This window comes from Pungitius pungitius, chromosome 16, assembly GCF_949316345.1.
Source record: "Pungitius pungitius chromosome 16, fPunPun2.1, whole genome shotgun sequence".
Taxonomy (NCBI): domain Eukaryota; kingdom Metazoa; phylum Chordata; class Actinopteri; order Perciformes; family Gasterosteidae; genus Pungitius; species Pungitius pungitius.
In genome coordinates this window covers 6,349,720-6,365,899 of record NC_084915.1, presented here as the reverse complement: position 1 = coordinate 6,365,899, position 16,180 = coordinate 6,349,720, and the positions used below count along the sequence as shown (strand labels likewise).

The window sequence follows — 16,180 nt, the reverse complement described above, 5'->3', positions numbered from 1 at the left end:
TTGGAGGCGGTGGGGTTAAACAGCACAGCAATACTACATTAGTCATACCTGAAGAGTTCTTACCCCCGTTAGGAAGGGAGGAGGTGATCTGCTTTTTTTCTTCTCATCATCATCATCATCATCATCATCAGTCTTTTGAATCAATCAATAGCCAGTCTTTTTAACTCATTATTTGGTACAGGAAAAAACACAATGATCAAAATGGAGTACAAACAGGAATAATCATGTCACCATAAATAAAGCAATTCACGGATAAACCATGTTCTCAAAAGCTTATCATTCAGACTGCATCAACTTTCCCATTTTCAAATGCAAAATACAAACAAGAGGTTTTTTTTTCTACACACACTGAAACCCACAGAAACACTGGCTTTTCAGTTCACATGAATGAAAGAGAAAAGGTCCGTCGGCTTTTGATGCATTTCTGAGTACAAACGTCTGAGGCCAACACTGAACAAGTCCATGCTGCCTGGAATTAAAGAAATTGCTTTGACAGCCATTTTGCATATAAAGTCTGTATAAAAATAAAGGAGCAACAGGCCTTCAACAGTAAATACTACACCAATTGTGAGCTGAGCTGGAGAGACTGGAGGAGGAAACAGCATGTTTAGGTGGAAGTCTCTCCCACTAAAGTAAAGGCGAGAGGTAAAAACAGGAATGCGGTATGTTGACCCACGTTTACTGAGGTCTGATAACAGTGACACTGCAACGCACAGCACGGCTCAAGATCCTCATTGGTTCTGCAGAGTTGGAAGATGGCATCCTGTCCGAACAGCCTTTCATACAAAACAAAGATTCATGTAAAAAAAAAAAACTGTAAATACAGTCAGAGTAAGTTTGTATACTAACACAATGAAGCAGTTTGACTGTAGAAAAATATATAGCCTATATCAAAGTCACTTTGACAGAAAACAAATCCACCAGGCAAAACCCAGGACCATTCTACAAAGTCATAAATATAATGACAACATGGGAGGACCAGATTAAATATGGCTAAACCGAAGGCATTTTGGTTAAGGAAACTCGGAACAGGGTATTTTCCTAAATACTGGAAAAAGGGCAACTGGAATCTGGTGAAAATATTTAAATAAATAACAACAAATACTTAGGAACTGTGAGAAGTCAAGGTGTAAAAGTTTGTTTTGATTGGACTATCCTGAGTCCGACTGCACAACTATTTGTTTCCGCAGTTGAAGACAAGAGAACACAAATAGTTCAAATAATAAAATGTGTGTCCCCACTTCTTTCACCTGAATCTTTCTGTCATATCTGACAATTAATGCTGTCAAAACATTGCAAATGCTTGAGTCATAAAGTACGGTTTTGTGTGGCATTTGTTTAGAAAATGTGCAAAATATTCTCATCCCTTTGCAACCGGATTAGAAAAACATTATTCATCCAGTCAGTCAGTGATTCTCCCCAAAGGATGAACTGATATAATACGGAGTTTGTAGATTGTATGATTTTGTTTCACAACATGTAGAACACTATAAGTATAAATCTGCACTTACTTCCTATATTATAGTTGATGTATGAGCCTATGAGTCTTTTTCCACTGTTTATTATAATAATAAGTTTCTAGAATTTTTTTGGCTAATATAAGGTTTTGTATTACGTTAAACCAGAAAATTGAACCTGCAGGTGTGTGAAGGTGTGTTGAGTAAGACTCAGGCCATGACCGTAATAACACAGTGAATTAATCTTCTCTAATTAAACCAAAAGCCTACATAAAAAGCAATGCATAGTCAGGAGGAACACAGTGAAGAACTTCAGTACAGACAATAAGGGAATAGAACAGGGAGTAATGAAGAGCAACCACTCAACTTTCAGAATTCACCGTCACTAAAAAACTGCTTGTTTGTTTTCAACCTCGTTGAGAAAGGAATAAAAATAATAAATATGGATTTAGCGTAGGGAAACAATTTGTTTCCTTTATCCCTTACTGGTACTGTTGGAAATAACATGTATAATCTGCCGCAGGATGTGCAGTCAAATCAAATATCTGAAATAAAGGGTTACAAAATAAAAGCGCTACGGTCGAGCAGTTATTAACACACACCATTTTCTCTCTACTTATCCGACCAGACAGTAAGTGTTAAATGTGACCTCTTTTCTGTTGTTTCTGTGTTGTCTCCTGAATATCAAACTACCATGTGCTACATGGCAAAATACCTGTCTGTGCACTATGACAGGTCAGTTTCATGCAAAACCACAAAAAACTATTTTCTTGGTTCAATTATCCATTAAATAATGTAGTTTCTCAATGATTTACCGACAAAAACATATACCTCACAGCTTAAGATGGTGAGTTGTCTTTAAAGCGCAATATTACACTAGGAGAGAACCTGCTAACGCACAGCTCCGGTCAAATTTATTGTAAACCATAGTTTGCAACTCTCTCAAAGTATTCTTCAGTTGTAATTTCAAATATGCAGTTAATGTGTTTAAATCTAAATTTTACTCACACATTTCTACAGTTATATTGTGTACTCTAACCCTGTCGGTGCACAGTATAATTTCACCCTTTCAATTTTTTTTTCTTCTAAAATGCTACTGAACCAAAACCATTCAATAGGTATTTTCATGAGCTGTTTGTCCCTTTTTTTCAATAGGTTTCAGAAAACAGTGACTGTGGTCTACGCCATGAATTCCTCTCGTCTTTGTGACAATTTAGTCAGCGATAATGGAATGTAAAGTTTGTATTCATATCCTTGCTGCTACATGTGGTGGAAACATCAACCTGGTGTTGCAGAGGGAGTAGCACATCACCAGTGATCCTTTTCCACATTTGCATATCCGTTCAGCGTGCGCTTATGATTTATGGCCACACAGTCGTTGTATTTCCGTTGGTGGCTGTGAATGTAAACGATGGGAACAAATAGGAAGAGGCATCAGAGAAAGATGAGATCTGAGACTGACGTTGGGTCCCCACAAAATATTGGCACATTTTCTTATAAACAGTATACTGGGTGATGGTCGCGTGTTGAAGCATCCGGTGTTTTGTCTTGTGTTTCACAGTATTAAAAGTGCACTGTCTGCCGAAAACACCACCGTTTTTCCCACCAAAGTATTTGTGGCCACGTCACTCTTCTAAAATCTGCTGCACTCTTTTCAATACTGCTTTAATCGGTACTTTCACACGCTCCTGACCTTCCTCACACCTGCGTCTCCACACCGCTGAGCTTCGGCATTAGGATACGAGGAGTCACGCCGGAGTTGAGGTCCCTCTCGAACTCCAAAAGCTGGCCCATGAAGTTTAGGTTGGGAGATACCACTGGACGACGACTCCTCACGTATTTGTAGGCATCCGTCATTGTCATGAGGGTGTGCTTCATAAGGTAGGCGATGACAATGGTTGCAGAACGGGACACGCCGGCCTGGCAGTGTACCAACACTCCCTGTCCACTCTGATATGCCTCCTCTGTTGGTGAGAAGGACAAAACCGATTTAGAATGAGACAGAATCAAAGAAGAAAACTGGCTCATCATTGTATGGTGATTATATAGAAAATGTCAACACTGTCCAAACATTGTCAACCCCATCTCTATCTGAGATCTGAGTGTTAGAAACGCCTGCTTCTTTTGGCACACGTTCTCTGTCTTTGGGACGCAGCTGAAAAATGAGTTGTTTTTCTGCGTATAGTGAGATGACGGTGACGGTGCTGGAGACAAGGAAAGAAATCCAGAGTTTTACGAGCTTTGGTAGATGGTTTACACTGAGTATACAATACTTAGTTTGTGTAGGAAAGCAACTTGAATGGAGAAGGTGTACTGTTGTATTTATCTGTATTTATCAGTTCAGGTGTATGAATATTTCCTTCAGTGACATTTTGTATATTTATCAGATTAAGTGCGCTATGCATCATGGCACATGTAGCAACAGGAAGCACAACTACTCAGGAAAGATCAGCTTCATCGCTCAACAGAGCATCCACCGGAGAAATCCTTCTTACAACAATCTTCCATTTAGCACGCCCTATGACGTGTATCGTCACATCCTCAATAAGTAATTGAGCCAGGTGAAAACCTAAATGTGAGCTATCATTGACGTTTTAAGCTATAAAGCGGTAATCATCCATAGCCCTTTTTAACATTTCATTCGATACACCACCTTTTTTGATTAACACAACAAAGTTATCCATGTCACACAAAACCTGTCTGAAGGTGAATCTCTTCGACCACAGCGTGGTGCCGTGAGCAGAGTCAGTGATGACTGTTGAAGTCAGATTGAACTCAATAGAATCTCTCTCTTCTAAATCAACTCACAAAAACAATGACGTCTCTCACCAATGAACTCAAAGACCTCCTCAAAGTATTGCCGAAGGTTTTGCTTGCTGTTATCGGTGGCTGGCAGCCTTTTGTAGCGCAATCCAGAGCTGACGTGGTAGAGGGGCAGGTGCGTGGTCACATTGACCACGAAGCCGATGTTGAGGCGCAGCAGCAGGTCCAAGTCCTGGGCGTCTCTCTCGTTCCCCAGAAAAAGGAAAGGCAGGATGGGACTCACCACGGCGTTCTCCGCATCAGGACTCATCGCCGTCTCATCGGACAGAGAAGCCGGCAAAGAAGAGGACAGCGGCAGAGAAAGGTGCACTGGATGAAGAGAAGACAAAGAGAAAGGGTGATGAAATATTTCTCTGCAGCAGGCTGGGCTGCCACAGAGCAAGAGATGAGAAAATAAAGACTTTAAAACAAAACATAAAGGGGCTAAATCACCAATAAAATCACTGATTCAAAACCGGGTCCAATTAGTCAGAAAGCTGATCATCTGTATTATTTGTCCATAAAAGAGGTTGGATGGTTTGCACTTTGTTAGATGTTCCCAAATGTAGATGGATATTTAAAATAAAAAAAAAAAACATACGTATAAAGTCAGTCAGAAAAGTCAAACTAAAAACCAACCAAACTGCTAAATGACAGAAGTAAAAGATGAGTTACTTCATAGATATGGTGAATATTTTCCCACTTGTACTCGGGATGTGAATTATAAGATCTCCTTACTTCTGCTTTTTTCCTCATCTTGCTCTCTGTTCAGGGAGTTGAGGGCCAGGTGAAGGGACTGAGCGGACGGCAGAGAATGTCCTCCCTCCCTGTCCCTCTGCCAGGGCTTGGGTTTGATCAGAGTGCACGGAGCGGACGGCGGAGGAGAAAAGGACACAGGCGACGGTGGAGAAGCTGAGGAGCGCGGAGAGGGGGAGCGCGGATATGCTGCATCGCCGTCTTGCTCTGTTCCTGCGTCTCCTGTTTTATTCAAGAGCCTCTTCAGTGAGTTCTGTCCCTCGTCACGCCCGGACCCCGACCCCGACCCGCGGCCCATGAAGTCGAGGGCGGCCATTTTTCCCTGCTGAAGCCGACGTCGGCCAGCGCGGTCTGTAAACTGAGACTGCGTGTATTCCTGCAGGTTTTGACAGTCCAGGAGGGCAAGGCCTGGTCTGTTACTGCCATTTTGGACTTGGGTGGCAGGGTTCTTCCTCGCTCCTACACCCATCACCGGGTGATTCTTTTGGGCTTTAGAATGGGTCATTTTCTTGGCCAGTTCCTCAGGCCAGATCGTACGCACGCTGTAGTCGTCGTCATCGGCTTGGAGCGTTCCCATCTGATGAGTGGCTCCGATGCCTCTACCTGGGGGTTTGCACCTGCGAGGGTTAAATGTCACCACTATGGGGTCGCTGCTACAGTAGCTGCAGGTGGAGCTGCCTGTTTGAGAGGCTTTGGGGTTGCAGCCTGTGACGCAGCTCTGTATGGCCCGGAGAGGGGCCGAGGAGGACAGCGGGGTGCACGGCAGGCACCCCCCAACCAGTTTTTTGCGAAGGATAGCTGGACTCTCAAAGTTTCTAGCCTCCCCAGAGCAGGAGGCACAGCGGAGAGGTTTGAACAGGTTGGCTCGGCAGTCGGACACAGTGCTGTTGGAGGAGGAGGTGTTGGAGGTGGAGGTGGTGGAGAGACACCCACCGAGATTCCTCAAGCCCATTTCTTTGCCTCCTCTCTTCACTGCTCCAGCATTATGAGCACATGAAAATGATGCGGAAGTGCTCCCTCCACCTTCTCGGCAGTTGGCCGAGTGTCCCTTACAGCCTATGCATCTTACTAACCTCCAGCAGCCACAACTGAATGGGTGGGTGCAGTCAATGGTGCAGGTGTGGTCAGGGCTGGGGAACCCTCCGGCGTGGGAGGAGCAGGGGGAGAGGGGTAGACCATGGAGAATGTGAGGGCGGAGATCCCTGGTGCGGGACGCTTGCGGCTGGCTGACTTTCTGAAAGGGGCCGGGGACACGGGCGGGTTGGGAGAGAGGGGACGACGGATAGTTGGAATTTAGGATGGCGGCACGGGGCACAGGGACGGAATTTTGGTGGTAGGGTAGATTTAGGCTATTATGGCTTTGATGGGCAGTTCCCAGTTTGGAATTCTTCTTGTGATCCAGCGAAGGAAATTCCTGGTCACTTCTGTTTAAAAAACTAGTGTTTTCCTTTTCCGTCCTCAACCTACGCTGCTGCGCCTGGGCCGGGACGAATTGCAGGATGCCCCCGGGGGAAGACGGCTGCTGGCTATGGCGACTTCGCTGGGACTTGAGTTCGGCACCACCCGGCCTCCCTGCGGTTCCAGTCCGCCTATCACATTGTCCTCGATCCAGCTGTGAAGAGACACATTTCTCTCTGCCACCTTTTACAATTCCACTGCGCCCCAATGAGTTGCTGATTCCTCCTCCATGTCCTCCTTTGTCCACTGTCACCCTGATATCAATAGTATGTGTGTGGGAGGGCAGCCGTGGGGCGAGAGTTACTGTGCCGTTGCTATGGCAGTGGCTAGGGATGGGTCTGGCACCTGCTGGGGCGACAGGTTGATCGCTCTTGAGCTTCTGCACACGAGAGGATCTACGCTTGCAGTCGAGAGTCAGAGGTTTACACGAGGGTGCGTAGAAGTGGGACTTCGAAGAGTGGAGATGAGTATGGTGTCCATTGGAAGAGGCTGATATTTGAGAGGAGTGCTGAGGGATGGTTTGTGGGGAAGCATCACACAGGGCTACGTTTTTAGGGTGCTGAATGACCACTATACGCTCATCAAGAGGGAGAGGAGGCATCTGGGTTTATGCGCAGCTGTCCGATGGTGAGAGGAGAGAGAGACAGAAAGAGTCGTTAGGAAACTAGGAAACGTAAGGTAAAAACCCAAATCCACCACAAGAATGACAAAACACCGTTTTGCTTGCACTGTTAAGCTCATTTATCTGCAAAACACACCACGAAAAATTACAAAACCAACAACCAACAGCTTTTTTTCATTAACATATCACACATATTTCCTTTTACATTTGCTTCAAGTGAAAGGAGAAATTGAATAAAGAGAAACTTCAGGTGAGGTGCACGTTTGATTTAAATGGATAACACTGTCATGATGGTTACGCCAAATCCAGTTCGACATGCACATCACAGTCTTTTAACTTCTTATAAAAGGGCCACCTGCCAGACAGTAATTGCTCACCTATGTTTGTAGGGCTTCCAAATAAAAACGAGTGTGCACCTGTTTGCTGTTAGCCCTCAATTAATCCCATCTAATCCTGATGGCAGTGAGGCTTCTTAAAAGCTCTGTCGCAAAAGCTGCAACACACTGCACCCCTCCGACGAGTCCTTATTCTTAAAAAGACACATTCAGTTGCATAAAATAATGAGCTGATGGTTGGTGGTTTAATAGCTTAATATGCTTTTTTTTGTAATTTAAATAAAAATGTCAAGGTACAAAACAACATTGTTCATATTTGCCCACCAAACGTCATGCAAACCTGTAACTGCACTGTACATCAAATACAGTTGTTAAAACAGTGTTTCCTATGGTGGATTTTTGATTTAACCAGAGTCCCATCAATCCATATTTTGCAAGAATCTTGCTAATGGAAGACCAAGACATTAAAAGCGGGACTGGAAAGAACAGATACTTAAGACAACACTGACTGGCAGAAACAAAGTGGGTCGGGAGAAAATACAGGGGGACGGATTACAATGTGACACTGAAAACCACAGACTACCCGGGAGGAAGGAACACGTCCAAATAATCCAGGGGACGCCTTCAGACCCAACACAGTGCACATACCAACCCATGGAAAAAGCAAACCAAGCTCCAGTGTCCCCATGTCCACGCACAGAGTCTGGTGACGGTATCCTCATCCCCCCCCCCCCTTTTTCAGACATGCCTGTGGTGAAGGGGGTGGGGGTAACATTGACCCAGTTTATCATGGTGGAAGTCACTATCACTCTGATCACTTTGCTCTCACACACTGTAAAGTGCGGGCAGGCTAGTGGCCTTTTCACTCAGTCATAGTCACAGCCTCAGCAGAACACACAGAGGTGGAAAATGTTAAAACAAAGCGATGTCTCTTCAAATTTCACTGCCACATGTGGACACAAAATTAACATATAATGCAACACAGACTTTAATGAAGCATTACTCCATTACTGAACGGCTTATAACGTGCATAAAATGTTCTTTTTTAATGCTTTACTTTTTCTACAAATATAACACAAAGAATATGGACTATACACAATAACCATCATCCGATTGTGGGCCTTTAGGAGTTGTTAGCGGTGCCACCAAAGAGCCAATTGCCTTTTAATCGTCTCCATTCAAATTTCTAATTTTTTGATGCTTTAAGATGCAGATACTGGTTTAGATCAATTAAAATCTTGTCAAAACTTGAAATATCCTGGCATCTTTGTGCGTTTGTTCACTGGACCTGAGGGCAGAAAGTTTCCACCTACGAGAATTAAACTGTAAAATGGTTTGCGCGCTGTTGATTAGAGGTTTAATTAAAATTGTGTTTAATTAAGCACTAGGGCTTTCTAACATATTAATGGAATCTGCTAAAAGGCTGTAAGCCACTTGCTCGTCCAACATACAGCCTGCTGAGTGCTGTTGTGTGTGTGTTTGTTTGCTTGGATACAACTCAACACAATGATAAATTCCTAAACATGTGTGTGTTTATGCTCAATCGGTAGCTCAACCCTTTTTAAAAGTGACAGCTGAATACCATTTTTATGACTCCAGCGATGTTCTACATCAGACAGCTCGTATCTGTATGTGAGGATGCATAATGTATCTTCCTGTTATAATTGACTTCAGAAGTTTACACTAAAGTGTGAATGAGTCATGAGTTCCTCTCAGAATAACTGAAACATAACAGCCTCTGAGTATCCTATAAGAAGGTGGGGACATCGCTTATTCTCAGTAACTAAAAATGTCACAGGGTGGATCACGGAGCAGAGCGGAACGTGTATGTGCGCGATTAGGTGTATTTTAATATTTAAGGGGAAATGCTAACGTATGCTAAGCTTGGGAACCACGTTACCGGCCTCCAAATTTGAGCACATGAAAGTGTAAAAGCAAAGTAATTCATATAAAAGCAGTGCCACTCGGTTTCTGTTAGCGAGAACTGCATGAGCCTGCAGGGGAGATCATGACGCCTCACTGCTACCCCACCAGCATAATGAAGATAACAGCTTTACAGTCACAGGCATAAGCCAGAGAGAGGAGAGCGTTGCACATGCTAATGTGTTTCCAGATGATTTAACTCTTTCCCAAGCACCTGAGCAAAACCTGCAATAACGCAAATAGTTATAATTGGCTTGCCTAAGGCCCTGGACTGTGTCATATTTCATAAAATTAAATTTAATCTGAGCTGGTGTTATTTTGTCTGTTGAGTTCCATACAAAGTCATTCATTTTTTCTTGGGAGGAGAAAAGAGAACAGATCACAGAGTGTGCCATGGAAATGATGATAGGACAGGGCATGAGTTATGGTGAAATAATCTCACAGTGCTTTACAATAATTAGGCAAAGTGTAGAATTGAGGTACATAGTACATCTCAGTACATCTCCAGCTGCAGAGGCAGTGAAGTGAGTATTTTTTGGTGGACAAGCTGATGTTTCTGGGAACTAATGGCTGTCGTACCGCGCAAGATTGATGGAGATCGTTCCGTTCCCCGCCCTGATGTAGCCCCTTTAGCAAAAATGCACCTGAGAGCCAAACACCGATGCAGCAGGGTGGTCCAGACCAGAATAAAATAAACAGGCAATAATATTGGAATGTGCAGCTCAACTATGGGCGGGTGAAGTTGCTGGAGTTGGAGAATGTCTTGCTGCTGAACAACATTATTTTCCATCACAGTGAAAAAGAGAAACAAAAAAGACTCCAGAGATAGCGGGACTGCAAATGAGTCATCGGATTTACTTGTTTCCAGGGGCAGATGAGCAGGACATTTTTGTCAAAAGACAGCTCAACATCCTTGATGTCCACTCGAGGTCCATAAATGGTAGTTCACACATACTGTGTAAGCAAACAGAGAGGTGGCCACTGGACACAAAAGGGGAAAAGCACCAATATGTTCACAATAAAATACCTAACAGATCCTACAGTATGTCTACATAAACTGCTGATATCATATCTGAAATCAATAATCAGGTTGGAAGAAGGAACAGGCTCCCACAGAGAAGGCCGCCGTGTCAACATGTGAGGTGTAAAAAAAAAAAAAAAAGAGAAAAAAAAAAACCTTGACGGATTTGTGCTGTCAGCAACCTGTCAAGGGTCATTGAGCAGATGTGCTGTAGACCCAACAGGCTCTGGACGGCGTAAACAGTCTCAGGTGTCGCTGTCCTCTCGCCACTGTAACCTTCAGCAGCCTAAACAGTTGTTTCTTTTATATGGATTAAAGCTACAGTTGGTAACTAATATATACATAACTTTTTGTTTGGTTTGTCAAACTTTTGCTATAACCTGAGTAGTATGTGAGGCAAATAATCGGGTGCAAAAAAATCCATGGTTCCTATGCCTCCTGTTAGTGATCCTGACCTAAGATTCCGCATAGTCTGAAGCAAAATGACCAATCCCAGCCGAGGAGTCGCTGATGCATTACCATGAAGCTCATGAGCTCCTATCAAACTGTTCGAGTCGACAGATTCCAAATAATTTGAAGACGGTTTATGTTGTCAGGACAAGTGGGGTGGAAAAACAGGTATTAAAGGACAAAATGATAAACATCTGGGTCATAAAGAAAATTTTGATTCACAACAGTTATGGCTCTCTCACTTTTCAGGCTCAGGTCACATATCAAATAATTTGGGACAAAGCAGAATGAGTCGCAACCTGAAGTCCTGCTAGATGTGATGACCTGGCTGTGATTCAGAAGTCCAGATGATGGGTTTTGTCAACAATGCCATGATAATGGTACAATGATGGCCTAATGAGCCATATTATGATTAATAGCATTCCTAAAATGTTGCCTGATTGATTTGAAAAGGCAAATTAATCTAAACTGCTAATCTTTGTTAGCATGTTGCTGAATTTGCCTTTTCACTGTAAACTGATTTGTTTTACCGTCTCATCAGAACTCAGAGCACTGCAGGCGACTGAGGGGGAAGTCAGAATAATTACATCACCCAATCTCCACAGTCAGCTGACGGAAAGTGATGGAAGCAACTGCACAAACTGGCCAATCAGTGGCCAGCGGGATTGGGCACATTGAGCTGATCTCTCATTTCCCTCCTCTATTCAGTCAAAACCAATTTAAACACTGATACTACCTGACTTTGAGGATAGGCACTGTTATAATACAAGGCTAAGCTATTTTTATGTTTATTACATTTTTAAAGCAGGTAAAATGGGATCTGTGTTACTCTTGCTGCAGAGCAATATTTCTTTGCCGTGGCCCAGATTTCCTGCCTGTGCCCCAATTTAGACATATTGAAAAAATCCCTCAGTCAAATATTTGAATGAAGGAGCAGACCAATGCTAATCAGTTACAACAGCCCAGGGATTTTAGGCTATACTGTATGCCTGCACAAAGTCATGGCACATTAGGATGGTAAAAGCAAATCAATTGTATAACAAATACAAAAAAAATGACTGAATCCTTAAATAATATACTAAGAATAGAAAGTGACAAAAGCCGCTTAGAGAAAGAATTTGTGTGAGGGATTTCAGCCCTGTCACATATAGATAAGAGCAGTAACGTGCTTTCAATATACTTTAAAACGTTTGAAGAATCCAAAAAGCATACTGGCACAGGTACTGACTCCCAAATATGAACAAAATGTAGTAATTTCTGTGCACAAAATGTCATTTTTTTGACATGATGTTTTTGCAAACAAACTGTCAAACAGACAGGCGTGAAAAGCGTATTCAGATCAATTGGCTGAGACAACAGCCGATCAAGCGTGGTCTAATATTACACGCTGAAAGCCTCTGTGTGTTCTGTGTTTGATCGTTTTTGGTTTCAGAGTGTATTCTGATCCGAACCAGGGAAAGATGTTCTACATCGTGAGAATCCAGGAACTCGTTGGAATGAGAAAAACACTTTTCCCCTGAGAAAAATAACCCCTTAAAAGAAACAGCAACATCCTTCTGGGTAAATTGTGGTAATAACATTCTGTTTATTTTACCCCTCTGCAAACTACACAAGACCACCATCATATCCTCATAGAAAACCTCAAAGACAGTAAAGCTGGCCTGCAGCGTCAACAGAAGAAGAAGACACCCTGAGTGAAGTTATCATTATTAATGGTGGGAGTGATTCTAACATAAAATGGATCATTTAGATCTTCAACTGTTATGATAAATACTTGTTCCTCTATTGTTCAGTTTGCAAATAATCCATCCATTGTTAATCTTTTTGTTTCTTTTCAGAATCAAAGATTATCCCAGCATGCATTGGGTAAAAGAAAGGGTAAGGTCGATCTGTAAGCTGTGAGTAGACTGGAACAGCTAGAGCAGAGGATAGCACATGGAAACAAGAGCTGAAACAATTAATCAGCAACTATTTCAAGATTTTTGTGGTTCTAAAATGTGAAGATTTAACGGTTTTCTTTGTCTTATGCCACAAAAAAGTCTTTAGGTCCGGACAAAAAGAGGCCCTTGCTGATGTTTTCTTGGCCTTGAAAATTTGACTAAGAGAAAACTGAAAAATGATTAAGAACATTATTCACTTTTTTCTTAAGTTCTAATTATTCAAGTTGATTGATGACATAATCATTCTGCCAAATACTCGGCACTGTGTTTGTTCTTTGTAGTAAACTTAAAGTAAATACATTTCATAAATAGCTTCTAAATATTGGCAGGGTCATTCATTTTCTCTCCCTGAACTATTCCATGGTTTCATTAATCAAATCAAATAGACTGATTAATTGATTGATTGTTGAATAGGAAATGTTGAGTTTAGTATTTTTTAATCTTTTAATTTTCTTTGAATGTAAGATCCAGATGAACACTACATCTTTCCTTAGAGTCACTTTAAACAATGTTCTATTTGAAGCATAATACAAACAGCGTAGTTTTAAAATGAGAAAAGCAGTGAGTCACCTTGACAGTATCTTTTGCCCAATCTGAACAAAAGCAGCTCCAAACTGTGAGCCAGGGTGCTGGATGATAGTTTAGACTACACTTCAAGTGACCCGGTCATGTTGCAGAGCCGTATTAACCTCAGTAATATATGCTTAGTGCGGGATGGTCCTTACACGGCTTGGTCTCCCTTCCAATTCACAGCAGTGACTCATATGTGTCCTGATAGTGGATTCCCCATAGCTGATGATTTCAGTTGTTTAGATGCATTGTGCACCCGTCAATCATTACTACACTGAAAGTTTGATCCAAATGTAGTCTTAGAAATCAACCACTAACACACGTGTGTCCGTACCTTCATATCCTTTTGATTTACTTACTTACTGGCAATGCTGAAAGAGAAAAACTCATGCTGCATCTCTCCTGCTCTGCTTCTCCTCGCCTCTTTGAAGCATCTCATCAGCACCACCGCAAGCGAAAAATAAACCAGCTATTAATATGTACCTTCTTCCCCTGCATTGTTTTTTTCACAGGGCTGCCGCTCTGCGGTCCAGCGAGGAAACATCTACTAGTTCCGATTAATACAGCCGCTAGGTGGCGCGCTGCCCGGCTTCTCCGTGTTTTGAATCGCATCTTCGCTGCACATTTTTGGAACCTTTACCGTGATGGCAAATAAAGCCGATGTGTGCGACAGACCCCCCCCCCCCCCCCCCTACCCCCCACCCCCCCCCCCCCCAGCAGGCCTGTACCGACCAAGTGCAGATGTGTAAAATTAGCGTCCATTTGTTGTTTCCCACTTGGCTCCTTTCACGTGTCCGCAGTTCTCCCGCAATAAAACACGCGCATTACGGCAAACAATCACAACCGCAGACCTCCTCACACGAGGGTGCGCGGCGTGGTTTTAGCATGTGGCATCGGTGTGACGGCCAATTCAGACGCTTCAGAGACACTACGGAGGCGTCTCCTCTGTAAAGCCGACCAACACGTAGTGATGTGACAGCGGCTGCACTCGGGGACCGCGAGGCCGACCCGAGCGACGATAAGTAACGTTACTAAAAAAAACAAAAAAAACAAATCAAAGCATCACTTACATCAGGCGTGGCAGTCCCCAAGTGTTTCCATCGTGTAAGCGCGATCGGAATGAGAGAACCTCATGTGTAGGGGCTCGAGTAGCACGACCCGCTGCGTTGGTTTGATCCAGATGTGTAACACCTTCCCTGCCTGCGCGTTTGTTCATGGATTTAAAAAAAAAGGGGGGGGGGGGGCGGAAGGGAGAAAAAAAATATATATAGCGTGAATAGAAGATGCACAGCTCTGTTGGACTTTAGATAAGACGGATGAGTAAATGAGTAAATGTCATCTGGAGTGCTTGGCTAACTCAGCTGGCGTCACGTCACTGAGCGTGTGTCACTCTGAGCTGCGGTGCGCGTGTGAGGAGACACTGACGGGGAGGTGGGCTCTATTGTCTCCACTGTGGATGACATCATCCCAGACCAATGGCGAAGCACACGAGATGGAGGGCTCGGGGCCGAGCACGCAGCATTTGCGGACTGGTGGAGGAGGGGGGGAAGAGGGTTTTGAACCAACAACATATCTTCAAGGAGGAGAGAACGACTCAGATGGTCGAGCACACATTTGAGGTTCTACTTGAGCATTTCCATTTGATCTGTACGTCTTTTAGTTTTATCTTGTACTTTATATTCCACTGCATTTATTCAATTTAAATTACAGCAATTTAATGCAGCATTTTAAGTGAAAGCAGTAAAGTGCTGATGTGTGTAAAATGAACCAGATATGCAATGAACACATTAAGATATATTGTATTAACAAAGAATATACTGCATTATGTTAACAGTAATAGTGAGATACAGATACAAGCTGCTGGGGGTGTGGGGACATGTTTAAATATTAGTGGGGTGTGTGAAAGTAAATCAGGCTGTATTATCTAGTGTTATAAAATGCACAGGGGCCATTTTTCTGCATTATGAGGACTTTCAATACTTAAAAAGATTTACATCATGAATTATTTCTTTGGGGAGATATATGTAACTGTCACAGCGGCTTGTGCAGGTAGAGGGAGGGAGGACTCAGACGCAGAGGTTTCCCAACAAGTGCTCTTTAATAAATCCAATTTGAGGACGGCCGTGCAACAACGACAGGCAACATTTAACAATGACACGACAAGGGACACCAGGCACACAGGGCTTAAATACACAAGGGAGGTGCAGGTGATTGGACACAGGTGGAAACAGACAATCAGAGGACAAGGCAGGAAGTGACGTTACCCCAGGGACACCAGAAACATGAAGCTACAAAATAAAACAAGACATGAGCCCAACCCGTGACAGTAACAGTTTGTGTGTGGACCCAAATGCACACACACACGACCCCAGGGATCTCTGACCTTTTATTTAAAGCTCCGGAGACAGCAGGCAGAGAAATGGGACTTGGGCTAGCGGGTCGGCAACGGGAGACCCGTCGGAAAACAAGTGCCTGAGTCAGGCCTGAAAGCAGAAAAAAAAAATCTGACAAAGTGTGTGTGTGTGTGTGTGTGGCAGGAGACTAAATGGGAATTTGATGAGAGGCAGGTGTGTAAACAGGTGAAGGGCGTTTAGACTGACAAGGTGGGAGTGACTGAAAAATAAAGTGGGGCGGGTGTGGAGCTAAACTGTGACCTTTTAAATGGAGGACTTGTAATGAATGATATTAACATGAGTCGTTTAGGAATACTAACCATTGAGACACCCTCGCACTCACTACTGAGGCACTCTACATACATATAAGTGTTTCAGAGTATCTATGATGTATGAAAAGGTTGTATATTGTTTAACACTCATGCATGCATAACTCAATCTATTCCATATGAT

At 43.2% G+C, this 16,180-nt stretch overlaps 1 protein-coding gene across 2 annotated transcripts; it reads right to left on the bottom strand.

The window, feature by feature from the left end:
* Positions 1 to 112: 112 nt before the first annotated feature.
* On the bottom strand, positions 113 to 15,812 carry si:dkey-175m17.7 (uncharacterized). 2 transcript variants are annotated; one of them, XM_037467881.2, is made up of 4 exons: positions 15,718 to 15,812; positions 4,998 to 7,090; positions 4,287 to 4,589; positions 113 to 3,421 (listed from the first exon to the last, which is right to left on the bottom strand). In XM_037467881.2, the coding sequence occupies exons 2-4, from the start codon at positions 7,072 to 7,074 to the stop codon at positions 3,156 to 3,158; spliced, it is 2,646 nt and encodes an 881-aa protein (XP_037323778.2). In that variant the 5' UTR covers positions 7,075 to 7,090; positions 15,718 to 15,812; the 3' UTR covers positions 113 to 3,155. The 2 variants fall into 2 exon arrangements, with proteins under 2 accessions (XP_037323778.2, XP_037323777.2); XM_037467880.2 differs by lacking the exon at positions 15,718 to 15,812 and adding an exon at positions 14,405 to 14,742.
* Positions 15,813 to 16,180: the final 368 nt, after the last annotated feature.

Coding starts and splice junctions, on each gene's coding strand:
- si:dkey-175m17.7 (XM_037467881.2), bottom strand. CDS start 7,074: ATGCCTCCTCTCCCTCTTGATGAGCGTATAGTGGTCATTCAGCACCCT. Junction 4,590..4,997: donor AGATGAGGAAAAAAGCAGAA/GTAAGGAGATCT, acceptor CTCTTCATCCAG/TGCACCTTTCTCTGCCGCTG. Junction 3,422..4,286: donor GGAGGTCTTTGAGTTCATTG/GTGAGAGACGTC, acceptor TCTCACCAACAG/AGGAGGCATATCAGAGTGGA.